This window comes from Thalassophryne amazonica, chromosome 23, assembly GCF_902500255.1.
Source record: "Thalassophryne amazonica chromosome 23, fThaAma1.1, whole genome shotgun sequence".
Taxonomy (NCBI): Eukaryota; Metazoa; Chordata; class Actinopteri; order Batrachoidiformes; family Batrachoididae; genus Thalassophryne; species Thalassophryne amazonica.
Window position 1 is genome coordinate 26,897,823 of NC_047125.1, and position 16,046 is coordinate 26,913,868.

The window sequence follows — 16,046 nt, forward strand, 5'->3', positions numbered from 1 at the left end:
ATTAATCTTTTGCCACCAATTTTGCTGTTTATATGCTATAACATTCCATCAGATAGTCCCAACTATACCTTTTTGGAATATTTATGATCAGACAAATAACTCCAGTCGTGTTTTTAACACAACTGGAGCATTTTGAAATGTTTGTGCCTGATCCGTACCTGGCGATTGCCACCGCCGTGGGATGGCCATCATATGTTTTTGTGTCAGTCATGGCACACTGAGGCTGCATTTTAAGTGTTTAAGTGCATTTTAAGGAAAGCAACACCTCGAGTGTGTAAAGTTTGTATATTCTCTACTTATGAGCTCTTAATCTTTACTACTTCATGGCTCGTTAGTGGAATAAGAAAAATAAAACCATACAGTGGGAAACGGCTACACAAGAACATTTTAATAGAAATGTGGAAGTGTCATGAATCAAACTCACATTAGTTCATAATTAAGGAAGAAAAAAAAAACAGCTACAACAAAGGCTATGTTCGCTGGACAGAAGTTTTTTTTTTTTTTTTTTTTTTTAAATGGTGAACTATTTTCGTTGAAACACACAACCAGAGATTATAAATCAGAATCCATTCCTGCTTCACCTCCAGCCACATCTGAATTGTTAAGAGATTCAAACCCAGAATGTTTCCAGGCAAATCCAGATGTTTAGTCCAAAGAAACGAGTCTTTTTGAGAACTATAATTTCTTTTGAGAAGTTGTAGAAAATCGATCTTTTATGGATCAGCGTGGTCCATGGGTGAGTTTTCTTCTGCATGGTGGCTCTTCATATGGCTTTTCAGACAGTGGCTCTGGGTGAAGCTTTTGCCACACAAGGTGCAGTGGTATGGTCTTTCCCCGTTGTGGGTCCTCATGTGGACTGTCAAGTGCTCCTGGCGAGAAACTGCTTTCCCACAAACCCCGCAGAAGAACGGCTTCACGCCGGAATGGGTCATCACATGCGTGTTCAGGTGAGTCTTGCGTTTGAAGAAGCGATGACACTCCGAGCAGCCGTACGGCCGCTCTCCGGTGTGAACCCGCAGGTGGATCTTCAGGTCTCCGCTGGTCAGGCACCCCATGCCGCAGACACCACAGATGAACGGCCTCTCGTTGGTGTGTGTTCTCATGTGAGCCGCCAAGTCTTTTTCCGTGAAGAAGGCTTTGCAGCAAACGTGACAGAGGTACGATCGGTCTCTGGCTGTGTGAATCTTCTCGTGGGCCTTCAGCGTCTGAAGAAGCTTGAAACGCTTACTGCAGACATTGCAGCCATACCGCCGCTCCCCCGTGTGAGTCAGACGGTGGCGCCTTAAAGTTCCGCGGCTCCTGAAGGTTTTTCCGCAAACTTGGCAGTGGAACGTTTCCTCGCTCGAGTGTATCCTGCTGTGAGCTTTGAGTTGGGACTTCAGAGCGAAGCTTTTCTGACAGACGTCACATTTGTGAGGTCTCTCCCCCGTGTGCACAGTGACGTGATGCTTCAGGCCGATCACAGTGAAGAAAGACTTCCCACAGTAAGAACACGTGGAAATTTGTTGGTGATTGTTAAGATGTTGCTCTAACTCCTCTGCAGACTCAAAGCGCTGTCCGCACACGCTGCAGAGACGTTCTGGTTCACCCACGTGACTCTGGGCATGTTGGATCAAACTGCTTTTTCGCATGTAGGAAATGCCACAGACTTTGCACTGGCTTTTATTCTTTTGCGTCACTTTCCTGTCCACGCAAAGACCTTTGGCTCGCGCCTTCCTCGATTTGTTTGTCGACTGCAGGTCGGAGTCGCCGTCCCTAACCTCTTTGGCGCTCGCGTTGGGTTTCCAGTCATCATCTCTGTCCACGTGCTCATCTGTATCACTGGAGTCAGGACAGCTCTCGGCTTCAGAACAGGCCATGGAAGTGGATGACGGATCTGCTGGTTCTGACACACCAGGATCACCTCCACCCTCAACTGTTGCGATGTTGCCTTGGTTTTGAGATGTTGAGCTGGCATCCAATGTGTTGCCTTCTCTGTGAAAACCAGAAGCAGAAACTAATAATGATGCTACACATACTGTATATCATATTGTCTGGAGTATAAGTTGCTAAGTTTTACTAGTTTGGGAGGTCATGCGACTTATACGCTGATATGACTTATATACCAAAAAAATAATGCTCTCGTTGTTAAACAAGTATTCAACAAGTGTTATGTACAGTGATGAAAGTGGGCCATAGAAAGAAAAAAAAAAATCTGGAAGTTTTTGGCAAGGGCCAAAGGCCTACTGCCCTTAGCAGGGGTCTGGGAGTTTTCCCCCAGAAAGATTTGAAATCTCAGATGTGTTCTGGTGCATTTTCAGGTCTAACCAAAAAAAAAAAAAAAAAAATCTAAAAATACATTTTGTGTTGGGTCAAATCAATTTGTATCATCACCATACAAGTTGTGTGAAAAGATCGTTTTCCCATATTGGCAAGATGACAAAACTATAATACACAGTCTGTCGCATGGATTAGAATACAGTGTTATTACTATTTGATAAGACCACATTCACATTGGACTGTGACTGTTCTCTCTCTACATTTATCTAAGCAATTTGTCTTAAAATAAACTAAAATCAAATTTGATACAAGTCAAGCTGCACGTACTGTTCATCAAGTCACCAATATAACTGTTTGGTCTCAGGAACGCTGATTTGTAGAGCCCGACCGATATGGATTTTTTGAGGCCAATGCCGATATTTGGAAAAAAAAATGCAGATCATCGATAAATCGGCTGATTTTTATATTTATTTATATATATTTATATATATATATATATATATATATATATTTTTTTTTTTAAATGAATAAAATGTTCTTTTTTGGACCCTTAACAAAAAAGGTATGAGCTAAAAGCTGAAGCTTAGTCCTCATATTGGTTAACTTTGTAACAGAGAAGAATTTTCAAGTTAAAAAAATGCAATCAAGAATTAAACCTTTGTGAAATTAGCAAATACATATCCTTAAAAAGAGTTGTGAAATACATCTGATCTTACTACATAAACTGAGTTAATCAAACTGAGTTGAACTGAAACGGGAGAAATGTGGTGTGAATGCAATCGCAAAGTTATTACTAACAGCATCCTTATAAACTTGCTTGTATGCATTTGTCAGCCGATCAGTGCAGTGTGATGGCGAACTATGGGGCGGGTGATGAACACATTTAAGCAGGGGTGTAAGCAGCTCTCAGTTGAATGGAGTCAGAGCTCCATCTACTGGACAAACGGTGCAAGGATATTTTACACTGCCAACACAAACATCATTTCAGCAACTGTTCTGTTTATGAGAAATTATCTGTGTTCTATCGGTAAAATTTCGGCCGATAGTGAGTACTCTGAAAATGGCTTATATCGGTCGATATCGTCCAGCCGATATATCGGTCGGGCTCTACTGATTTGGGTTTAACCCCCTACCACCCGCCTCATTTTAGCTTGTCAGTATCTCACAAATGAAAAGTGAAATTTCCCATTGATGGGAAATACAGGCTCAGAAGGAGTTAAATTGGATTCTTATTCACTTCTATAAATGGGAAACGCAATAAAACGTATTTTTCCATCCACTGCTGACATCAGCATTTCTGAGATACAGACAATTTGTGTGTCCTTCAAAACAACGCGCAAATATTTTAAACAATATCTGACTTCTACGAGCATGTTAAATTATTTTTCACATTTTCCTACACATGGATATTTCACACTCACACCCACACGTTAACAGAAGAAACCATAAAATGCAGATTTAGCAGGCCACCATATCATGTTTGCATGGAGAACATTTGAAGTAAAGTCATCCCAAAGACAGAGTTTGATTTGTGCGAAATAACTTGAGTAACGTCAACTGACAAAGAATTCCACCCAAAACATGATATAATAAAATCAAAGACTTACCAGAAGTGTTAATGTTTCTGTATAAGTGATGATAAAAAAAAATAAATAAATAAAAGTCGGGCCAGCGTTTTGGTCCATCTGGTCGAACCAGCCCCATTTGAATTTATTCATTATCTCAAATCAGGATGTAAAAATGTGAGACTTAATATTCACTGTGGCATCTCAGACGTTTCCAAACAATTTTGCAAACATCGTGAAGACAGACCACAGGCTAAATCTGACACGCACCAGGAAAACAAAAATAACCTCACTTCCTTAAATGGTACGTTCCATCTTTCACCTCATGAAATATTCGTACCATTGAACTCAAACATTCATTATTTGTATACCATCCTACATAATGCTTTCAAATATGAAAGAAATTTGATCTTTATTGACAGAGTTATGACACTGACATTCATTCAATGTTAAAGATAGGGATTTTTCTAATTTTCCAAGATTTTTCCAGACTTTGACTTTTGACCTATGACCTTGAAAATTTAATCAGTTCTTGCCTATTAGGATATGAATCTTCAGTAAAAATTTCTTAATATATGAAAAATTGTGGGCTCCAGGCTGTTCACAAAAAGACAAACAAACAAAAGCAAAAACATAACCTCCAACTTTGCTGGCAGAGGTTAAATAAAAAACAAAAAACCCAGATGTATTCACATTTTTAATATAGACTTCCAACATTGTGAGTCAGCAATCAGTGTCCATCTGATTATTTCTTTTGTCCAAACTGCGTCAAATATGTTGTCCAATACACATTCATTTGTCCATCTTGCTCATTTTTTGGAATTTAACAGTCCTTATGTTACACACCACAAGCTGAGGGCTTCCTGCATCCTACACTGTTCACTCCATGTTGCTGTGGACCAGAAATCCTTGTCCATCTGACAATTTCTTTTAACCAAATTGTGTCAAAAATATCCAATACATTGTCCAACACATTTATATTTGCCAATCTTAGATTAGAGAGAACTTCATTAAGCTCTTGGGGAGACTCCCTCAGGGAAAGTGAGGTTTGAGCTGCATTGTATAGCAGCACACAGAGTATCAAAAGTGAAAGTAAAAAAACAACTTGCAAACATAAACACACAAATATAAATAATGCTCACTACTGGTTTACTGGCTACTACTGTTCCTCTCCTTCCCATCCTCTGTCTTCCTGTTCTCCTCCCCCGTGAGCAAGCAGTTGTACAATCAATCTTGCTTATTTGTGGAATTTAAAAGTCCTTATGTTTAGTAACAGTACAGGCTGTGGTGTGCACAGGTACCAGTTTGTGCCAGCTGTTTTATTCACCCCAAGGGAAACTGCATTACAAAGTCAGTTCCACATACATTTTTTTTTTTTACCCTCTTCACAAAGGATTTTTTTGCAAGGTGCAACATATATTCTGGATCAGAGGGTACAAACAAACAAAACAAAAACAAACAAAAAACTAAAAATCTGTCTTACCTTAAACAGAGTCCAGCTTCATCACTTTTCATCACCACAGTAGATGGAAAGCCATTGGTGACATCACAGTTTCCCTTTAAAATGGTACACTTTTCCGTAGGGTCTTCTATTTCCTCCTCTCGTCCCTGTAGGTTTGTTCACAACAATGTTCTTTTAAAATCTGACATTCTGTCCCAGCAACAACCCAAAGACAGACAAAACAAAGCTCTCATTGTGCATGATCAAGAATATCTGAATATTGACTAAACTTGTTCAGCAAGGCCACAAGTGGACCACTATCTCCAACTTAAATCAAAATGTGCCATTTCTTTGAGATTTGATCTTTAGGACATTTGGCCAGTAATGCTGGTAGCTTCTTCCATCCAACATTAACACGCCTGTGAACACCAGGTAATTCTAGTACCGCCATCTTGGGTGGTGATCATGAGCGGGCAGCTCCAAGAACGGGTGTGACCTGAAGTCAAACCACTACGTGAAGATCATGATGGTACAAAAATGTCATCTACAATGTGCGTTGATGTCATAAAGTGCTGGACGTGGACTATTATGACATGCAAAAACAACTGTAGCACAGCTATAGCATAACTTTAGCACAATGTCTGTGTCTCTGGGAAACCTACCGGTTATTTCATGGCATGCATGTCATCCTGCATGACATGCATGTCATGTACACCCTCTCGGCCGGCGCCCTAAAGTTTTTCCAAGGTATGGATAAAGCTTCAAACTTTAACCTTCAAAGATGCAAATCTGTCCAAATGAGAACAACGTTCACCCAAACAAAATATTTAGCTGTCAAAAGAAACGTTTGCTCTGGAGGGTCATAACTTTGGTTCCCCAACAATTTAACTTTGGACCGAGGAAGCCAGTTGGTTTTCTTTTGGCTCCTCCCATTTTTACTTGGAGTTACCACAGTGGATTCTCCATGGATCTGTGGGTCAACTTGCCACAAGTTTGTCACAGGATGTTCAAGTCACAACTCCAGATGCATGTGAAAATTGGGATAAGGACTACCGCTGCTCCACCGTATCCACTTACAGTAGACTGTTGCATAAGTGGGAACTTCTAGATAGGCAGTTTGACTGACAAATGTCATCAGCAAGATAAATAAATGGATCACATCTGGTCACATGAGATTAATTAAAACCACATCCAACCTTCATCCTGATGTAGAAGGCTGTGCCTCTCCCTGCTCCGGAGGACTTCATGGAATTGCTCATCTCCTCTGGCGTCATTGCTTTTAATTTTAGTCGCCGTAGCCTTCGGCTCCTGTCAGTCCTGAAGATGTCAAAAGGTTTGTCTCCAGCTATCTGAGGGAAAGTGGACTTTAACAGTTCCAGAAAGCTGGCCTCCTGTAGGCCACGAGCACATTTAACCTCCTGCACTGGAGATTTCAGAAACACTGGAACACAGAGAAAAGACTTCGGTAACAGCCGCCACAGCCGGATTCACAGAGGCTTTTGACTACAGAGCCAAACCAGTGAATGGTTGAAATGAAACATTGACAATACCTACATACTCAATTACATAAATAACTAAAATGAATGACCACATAACACAGAAACAGAAAGTGACACGTTGGTCTCGGAGCTCAATGGACAGGGGGGCGTGGTTGGCTGCCAAAAGCAGCTGATGTTGAGATCTCTGCTCCTGGACGTTCATATCCAGACGTCCAGGGACGTCTGGACATGAACTTACACCTTTCCTCTGTGAGGCGCATGTCTGCCTGCTGTCCTCACGTGGAAATACGTGGCTGGAGTGGCTACCACATAGCACACCTCGGCAGGCTGTGGGCCGGCCCAACACGTGTGTCCATACATCGTCTAATTTCTCTTTTTTGAACCATACATTTATCTCGTTGTTGATTTCAAGTATTCCACAGTACTGTAATAAGACAGCGATTGTAGTGCAGTGGTAAAGTTTCCGTTTGTTAATCAGAGCTTTTGTAAATTGAAGGTTCGAATCCTGCGAGTGGCATTTATTTTTTTATATAACCAGGGTTATTAAACTGCAGGGTTCTGTATTGGGTCCCCTTTAATTTTTTTTTTTTTTATATCAACCTAGTGATTTTCACTAATTATACACCAATATCTCATCTATCAGTGTCTGGTGATTGTATTAATTATTTATATACCCGGCTGGACATAATAAGAGCGCACTGCTTCATTCATGTCATTTCAGAACAGACGGTTCATACTTGTATTGTCCGCTCAATAAGAGGGATTCAATAAAATGCGGTGTGGTTTTTTATTTTTTCTTCTCCACAGCACAGGTGTGATGTGGTGCAACACTTTCCAGCTGCTCGCACTGTGTTCGTGCATGCGCGTGAGCATGTGTGAAGGGGCCCTTAGAGAATTACTGTATCACTTAACTATTAAAAAAGTCTGAATCATCACATGCTGAATTTGCATAATATGCATCGTAAGTCCGAACACCGATCCACTCACCATTTGATGAGAGCACATCAGACTGTGAATCTTCTAATATGCAAACTCTGAGAAGATGATGACGTTGTTCTTCTCCCCGACGAGGTCTGCCACGCCTCCTGCCAGACCGACCTCTGGGGAAACAAAGCAAAAGACGACTGGGCAAATTAAATTTATGTTCATGCATCATTAACCAACTGAGCCAAAGTTTTCTCAGACTGGAGAGTGTGGCCTCATTTACAGAGAGAATAAGAAAGGTAATCGAGGCTGATGGTCAGTGGCCCAAAAAACCCTTTCATATGTTTTTACTTCATGTGGATGTGGAGATGGTTGGCTCTGTCACGGCCCGTTTCCATGATCAGACATCCCCCCGCCCAAGAAAAACACACATTTGGCCATTTTCATATTTTCATAGAACATCAAAAATCAGAGGTCAACACTTTAAATGCCAAGGCCTTGGAGAAACCTGAGTGACGTCAATGACGTTCCTTATTCTTACTCACACTGTGAACTCTTTGGATGGATCAGCTGCTGTCATGGCAGAAGTGGACGGACAATCAGGAGTATCATTTCTGTGTCTCTGGAAAAGTAAAAAATTACAGAGATAATGAAAAAATTCTGGAAACATAATCTGTGTTCTGGGCACTGCCACAACCATCACGGTATAGATGTGGTTTGATTGGGAACTGTGTGGATGAGTCCTTGGCCTTTTCCAATTGATGGAGTCTGAACTAAACCTACTTGGGTGGATGAGGCCAGAGGAAGCGCACTACAGGATCGTGTCATGTTATCGCCCATGAAAATTCAGTAAGGTATATCTTGGCACCTGTGATGAACTTCTGCCATCCCCTGATGTTGCCTTGTTGGCCATACTTCACAAGGTTTGTTTACATTATCCTCTGAACCAGAACTGTGCCGAAATTGACCTCTCGCGTGAGTCATGGACCGCGAGATGGTGCGACATTCACAACTGCGAAACAGCGATTATACCTATCAAACAAGGTTCATCAGTTCAAGAGCAGGACTTAGAGGGTTACTGGATGTGTGGTCTCCTTAATTTTCCAATAAAACAGCCGCACGGTGTTACGGAAAAAGTTTCCACTTGCTTAACATTCCCATAGTCTTTAAACATGTTCTAAAAATCTGGAAAAAGTGGTCTCACAGCAGCTTGTAGACCATCTTACTGAGAATGATCTTTTTGAGCCACTTCAGTCTGCTTTCAGAAAACATCACTCCACAGAGACAGCGCTTACCAGAGTGGTGAATGATTTTCTGTGTGGATTCAGACACCACAATGGTTTTAGTGCTGTTGGATCTTAGTGCTGCGTTTGATACTGTGGATCATCGTGTTTTACTCAATAGGCTGGAAAATTACTTTGGGATTACTGGAAGTGTTCTTGCTTGGCTGACGTCATACTTGTCCAGTCTTTCTTATTGTGTTGTGTATAATAATACTACTTCTGCCCTTGGTAAAATGAAATTTGGGGTTCCACAGGGGTCTGTGTTAGGCCCCTTGCTTTTCTCACTTTATATAGCGCCCCTTGGGCATATTCTGCGGCATTACGGGATTGCCTTTCATTGTTATGCTGATGATACTCAATTGTACATGCCGGTAACTGCTGGTAATCTTGCCCATATAAAAGCCTTAGAAGATTGCCTTATATCTGTGAGAAGTTGGTTGTCTAGTAATTTCCTACTCTTGAATTCTGATAAGACTGAAATGATGGTTCTTGGTCCTGCCAGACCTCTGCACCATTTTGACCAGCTGGCGCTTAATTTTGGTTTGTGTGTTGTGCATCATACAGACAAAGTGAGGAATCTTGGAGTACTTGTTGATCCTACATTGTCTTTTGGCCCCCACAGAGACATTACGAGGACTGCCTTCTTTCATATGCGAAATGTGGCGAGGATTTGTCCCATCCTGTCTATGGCTGATGCTGAGACTTTGATACATGCATTTATTTCTTCCAGACTGGATTATTGTAATGCCTTATTTTTTGGCCTGCTGCAGTCTAGCATTCGAGGACTTCAGTTGGTACAGAATGCTGCTGCCAGACTTTTGACACAAAGTAGAAGGTTTGACCACATTACTCCGATTCCGGCATCCCTTCATTGGCTACCGGTTTCTGCCAGATCGGATTTTAAAGTTTTATTGTTGGTTTATAAAACTGTTCATGGACTGGCACCTTCCTACCTGGCGGACTTGGTCAAGCCGTACGTACCTGTGAGGCCCTTGCGTTCGCAGGGTACAAGGCTTCTGTGTGTTCCGAGGATGAACAAGAAGTCTGTGGGGTATAGAGCCTTCTCCTACCATGGTCCAACTCTTTGGAACGATCGACCTGCTGTTATTCGGCAGTCTGACACTGGAGACTTTTAAATCAAGACTGAAGACCCACTTTTTTTTTTAGACTCTCTTATTAATTTAATCTGTTTGTGTTTGCTTTGTAATTTCTTTTTTATTCTACTGTGTTTTCTCTTTTTATTGTGCTTTTCTTGCTTTTAATTTTAATTTTAGATTAATTTGTGTTGCGAATTGTGTGAAGCGCCTTGGGACGACTTTGTCGTGACTTGGCGCTATATAAATTAATAAATTGAATTGAAACATGCTTCCATTACATCACAAGAAGAGTTAGACTTAAGACTTTTTGCTCAAAGGTTTTCAGACTTTCGTGAAACCATGACTCAAACTACCTTGGGTCGGATGTACAGGACTGAAGCTTCTGCTCCGGTTGACCTGAGTGACCTGTCGATCTCCTCTGGTGTCATCATCTTCAGTTTCAGAGGTTGTAGTTTTTTACTCCTGTCAGTTGTGAGTATGTCAAAGAGTTCACCTCCAGACAGCTGAGGGAAGGTGGACCTCAACAGGTCCAGGAAGTTTGCCTCCTGCAGGCCACAAGGACAGGACACTTCCTGCAGGCAAGAGTTCTTCAAAGCTGAAGACAAACAGCTTATTGAGTTGCAAAGTTTGTTGTCAAGGCCTTTCAAGATGGGCTGATGTGTTTAAAGCTGACCGTGGTTTGAGAGGACGCTGCACTGTGAGTCCTCCAACAGGCGGACCCTGAGAACCACACGGTCCTGCGTGTGATCCGGCTGAGGACTGCCAGGATTCCTTCTCTCAGGCACAAATCTGCTGGGAAATAATGAACAATTTAGTAAAATAAGGCAGTGTTGGCTAGCAGTGGGATTATACTTTTTTAAACCTTGATATTATTTGACAATCCGGGTCTGTTGGCTCATCTTGACTACTGCTGAAGATGAGCGCTGGTTGCTCTGAGGACTCGTCTTCATCATCACAGCAGGTAAGGCCCAGGTTGCCAGTGTCACTCAAACCTGGACCAAGGAAGGATCAGTCAGACAAAAGCTACCTAAAAACACTGGACAAGTATAAAAGCCAAAAAGTGCAGATGGTTACGCCACTGGCAGAAAGAAGAAGAAATTTATTATTATTATTATTATTTTTTAAATCTGTAGAACATCCAGCCTCGATTACATTTCTTTGTTGGGAGACACTGGCAAATATCAGTGTTGTAAATTTTTACTCTCCAATATCGGTAAATATCGACCCTGTCACCAAAAAAAAAAAAAAAAAAAAAAAAAAAAAAATTAAGTATATCTGTATACCTAATTCACTTCCAAGCTAAGTTAATTTTTTTTTTTTTTTTTGGGGGGGGGGGGGGAGCACGATTAAATGATTGCGAACTAAAAACCACATCTTAAAGATTTGTCATAAAGTTTAAATTCTGTCCTGTGTGACAGTTACGTTAAACGAACCGTTTTTTAAACGCAGTTCCGCGCTGAACTCGTGTGGTTTGTGTTTTCAGTCCGTGTTCACAGCACTGACCTGGTCTCTCTAGTTTGACTTTTGGCTGGAAAGCCTCCAGCTGTCTCCTCTGCCGGTCGATCTCCTCTCTGAAGCCCGAAACCTCCTCCTCGTAACCGGCTACGGTTCTTTCCACAACTGCTAAGATTTCCCGGGCGGCTGTAACCAGTTTCTCGTTGACGATTTCTCTCAATATGTCCACTTTGGACATGTTCCCAACACTGTCCACGGAGTCTCTATTCTCCCAGTAAAACATGCTGAATATATTTCATAAAACGTAAAAAAAAAAAGAAAAAAAAAAAGAGAGATTTTGTTGGAAACTGCGCTCGTTTTCGTGCAGCTGGATTTCTTCTTCTGGGTCGCCGCCTTCTAGCGTTTAGCAATCAGCGTTTATGGACAACATCGCCACCTACTGCTCTGGTTCTATCCGGCTTCTATTAAGATAAAAAAAATCTCATCTGTGACATATACAGGAACAAATTTTGTACCAATTTACAACACAAATAAATTAGATATCAAATCTCACACACAGACTCATACAATATTTTTCCAACATAATAATAATAATAATGATAATTGAGTGGGTTGCCACTACAGATAAATTTTTCACACAGTATTGTGAACCAGAACAAATAAGGGATTTAATCATTTTTATTTTTGAACTCCCAAATCTAGCCACCATTTCTGGAATGGCACTGCATGCTTTCGGTTTGTGAACAAGACTATTGAAGTTTCAGCTTGCAAACAAACTTGGAAAGTATTTTAACTAGTTTAAGGGTTAGGGTTCCATTTTTATGAAATGCGTAAAAGTTTGTTAATTTGAAAGATACTTGTGCTTCGAGACAATGGTTTGCACACTTCCTGAAGTTTTGCACAGTATCAGAATGCTGATATGGTCCAGGTCCAACATCAGGGCAGTTGAGACAATTTGAGCCATGTCCCCAAACTGGAAGCATGCTGCATCCTTCCAGAAATGGCAGACAGAAACTGGAGTTTTAAAAAAAAGAAAATCCCACATTGTCCAGATTTGCAAACTGTACAGAACATAAGATACGACCAACATCGGCCTAACATGAGAAAACAGACAACAGGCACGACTTACTGGCAAAATGGAAATATAACCTTTGATTAGAACCATTGGCAAAGAAATCCTACATGAAAAATCCTGTTATTCCATTTTAGGACAGTTGACAGTAGATTGAAGCAAGAAAAGCTTTCACAATTTCACCACTTTAATGCATTTTCTGACTCAAAAACAGAAGACAAACATCATCTGGTAACAATTAGCAATAAGTTTTAACGAACAATCAGATTTAGCAGTTTATCACTTTAACATTGCAAGACAAGATGGTTTTGATATTTGTTTTCTCAATAATTCAGAACTAGTGCACATATGTTGAAATGCAGAAAAAAATAAAATAAAATGGAACATACGTGTTAGACGTCTATTAACAAATGCAGTTTGGTCTCAGTCTCATCTTTCTTTGTGCATAAACATATTTCAAAAGCCAATTTGAACTTTTATTTTCTTCTAAACATAAGGTTTGGTTTCACTGTGGCTTTTTTCTAAAATCCTAACAGATTCCATAAGTTCAAAGTTTCTTCACCACTACGCAGGATCATTGTTAAAATTCAACTGAAATCACATTTTTTATTTTTTTAAAAACCTGCTCATTGCAATTTCGCTTTTTCTTGTTACTTAGTTTTTTTTGTTTTTTTGTTTTTTTTACTAAAATACAGGTGTAAAAAAAGGGTATTTGGAACTGTATCACTAAGTTATATGAAAGAATCAACAACTTTTACTATCCAGGTTTTTAAACTTTTTCTGAGTCAAACAAATCAGCTAGCCCGCTACAGTTAGTATGCTAATTAGCTAGTGTGCTACTTGCTTCTTTGTGGTATAAAATAGCACCCCCCTCCAAAAAAAACCCCCCCAGAAAGTTCTGTCAAACTGGATATTTTGGCCTTTGTTTGAATTATGATTCACGTTTAAATTTTCAATTAATTGTTTCGGGGATGTGACCTAGCCTAAAGCCTAGTCTCACTCACTCACTCATCTTCAATCGTTTACTCCAATTAAGGGTTGCGGGGGGCTGCGCCTATCCCTGCGGTCATAGAGCTTCAAGCGGGGTACACCCTGGACAGGACGCCAGTCTGTCGCAAGTAATTTATTTACTTGTAATTTATTTAAATTATCATTTTGTAGGGCCTATGGTTAGCATACGAATGTTCGGGTTGTAGCGCAGTAACGTTTGGTTGCGCTTTCATTGTGCTTACACTTTTGTAAGAGATATGCTGAGTTTTTTTTGTTTTTTTAATGATAAATGTTCAAAAAGAAATAGCCTTGTGACTATTTATTCACATCTCACAAAAATTCAACTGGTTGTCAATTATGCTGATGAGGAAACAGTTTAACTAATTTCAATTCAGACTAAACCAACTTTGTGGTACCTTTGAGCTTTAGGTGCCTTTTATTTATCAAGATTAGAATCATTTAAAGTCATTGTAAAAATTACAGTGAATGGTATGAAACAAGCTTAAAATAAGTTTGCATCAAGCTGTTTGAAGTGTTGTAGCAGGAGTGCCGTAAAGGTCCCCGGGTTCAAGTTCCTTTTCTCCTGGTGTTGTGTTAGGAAGGCATCCGGCATCAAACTTCTACCAAATCAACAGCTGATCAATGCAGGATCTGCAGTAGAGATCCTGAACAAAAAGGGTGTAGTCAAAATATACTTTATCCTCAGTATATAACCCTTTAAAATCCTAACAGTTGACTATGGACCAATTGGACCTATGCTAATCTGGATCACACGATTACAATTCCACATTGTCTGGTCTTGTGTCCAATCACGTGTTGAGCTCCAGTCAACTTGTGGCCACAGCACAGAATATCAGAAGAGTAAAATGAGGTTTTAATGCAAAAAAAAACAAAAAACAGATCAGTGGCCCCTTGCCCCGCCCCCAAGAATGGGAATCGGGCACTATGAATGCTCCAATGTGTCTATATGCAACAGTGAACATAATTCAAAATTGTTTTGTTTGTTTGTTTTTTTTTAGAAGTAATGTAGTGTTACTGTGGCTCAGCTATCTGAGAGCATCTGTATCCTGTCCAGTCCCCGATGAACAAACTCTGATTTCTCTGATTTTTATGACGGAACCGGCTGTGGAATATTCTTGGATTCTTCTGATGACGAGTTTCCGTTGACGTGCCGGCTCAGCATATGTTTCTTCAGACTGTGGTTTTGAGTAAAGGCCTTTACACAAAAAGTGCAATGGTATGGTTTCTCCCCACTGTGGGTTCTCATGTGGACAGCCAGGTGTTGTTTCCGAGCTACGGTTTTCCCGCAGACTTGACAGAAAAACAGTTTTTTCACAGAATGGGTCGTCATTGGGCTCTTTAAATGATTTTTGCTGATTAAAGGCCGACCCACCTGTGAGCCACACCCACTGGTTCTCAAGTGAGCCACCAAGTCGCTTTTGGTAACAAAGGCTTTGAGACAGATGTGGCAGAGGTTCGGTCGGTCTGCGACTGTGTGAATCTTCTTGTGTAACTTCAAACCTTGAGGATGAGTAAAGTGCTTCCCACACGCCTGACAGCCGTACTTTCTGTCCGTTGTGTGACACACCTTATGGCGTGCCAGAGACTGACTGTCGGAGAGAAATTCGCCACAAATCTTGCAGTGGAACTTCTTATCCGTGTGGTTCTTGCTGTGAGCTTTGAGCTGAGCTTGTAGACCAAACGCCTTCTGACAAATGCCACACTTATGAGGTTTGTCCGCCACATGCACCCATCGGTGAGTTGTCAGTGAGCTCTTGTTGGTGAAGGCTTTGTGGCAAATGTCACATCTGTAGGGACTCTCTCCTGTGTGCACAGTGATGTGGAGTTTGAGACGCAAGGCAGTCAAAAAAGACTTCCCACAAAATGAACAGCTGTGAATCTTCTGGTAATTTTTGAGATGCGCCTTCAATGTTTCCATGGATTCGAAGCGTTCGCCGCACACGCCGCACAAATGTTCTGGGCTTTGGATGTGACCCCATGCGTGTTTGATGAAACGGCCCATTAACATGTAGGAAATTCCGCACACTTTACAGAAACGTTTGGTTTTTTCAGTCACCTTCGCCTTCACACGCTTCCTGGCGCGCCGCTTCCTTGTTGCATTTGATGACTGCCATTTAGAACCCCCCTTCCTCAGGTCTTTGAGAGCCTCATTGACTTTACAGTTGCTGCCGCTGTCATTCGCCTCATAGTGATGTATTTCATCACCAGGACTAGCATCCACACTTTCAGTCTGATCCATCATTTCTGATGGACCATGATCGTCTCCATCGTTAGTTTCCTCTGTATTCACATCTTCATGAGTTTGTGAAGATGAGCAGACGTCCGATCTCTTTGCCCCTATGTTCTCAACAGGGCTCCTGTGGGAACCACAACCAAAGATTAAGTTGTGCAGAAGGAAACCAAGGCCCCCCCTTCAGTCAACAAGCGTCACTTATTTTGA

General features: G+C 41.1%; 1 protein-coding gene across 2 annotated transcripts; it reads right to left on the reverse strand.

Annotated features, from left to right (window-relative positions):
- LOC117505465 (zinc finger protein 835-like) lies at positions 1-11,872 on the reverse strand. Of its 2 annotated transcripts, none has more exons than XM_034165128.1 (9): positions 11,572-11,872; positions 10,931-11,060; positions 10,742-10,857; positions 10,422-10,663; positions 8,234-8,310; positions 7,752-7,864; positions 6,462-6,706; positions 5,308-5,432; positions 1-1,974 (listed from the first exon to the last, which is right to left on the reverse strand). In XM_034165128.1, exons 1-9 carry the CDS (start codon positions 11,804-11,806, stop codon positions 714-716), a joined length of 2,544 nt encoding a protein of 847 aa, XP_034021019.1. In that variant the 5' UTR covers positions 11,807-11,872; the 3' UTR covers positions 1-713. The 2 variants fall into 2 exon arrangements, with proteins under 2 accessions (XP_034021019.1, XP_034021018.1); XM_034165127.1 differs by having other exon boundaries at positions 10,742-10,860.
- Positions 11,873-16,046: the final 4,174 nt, after the last annotated feature.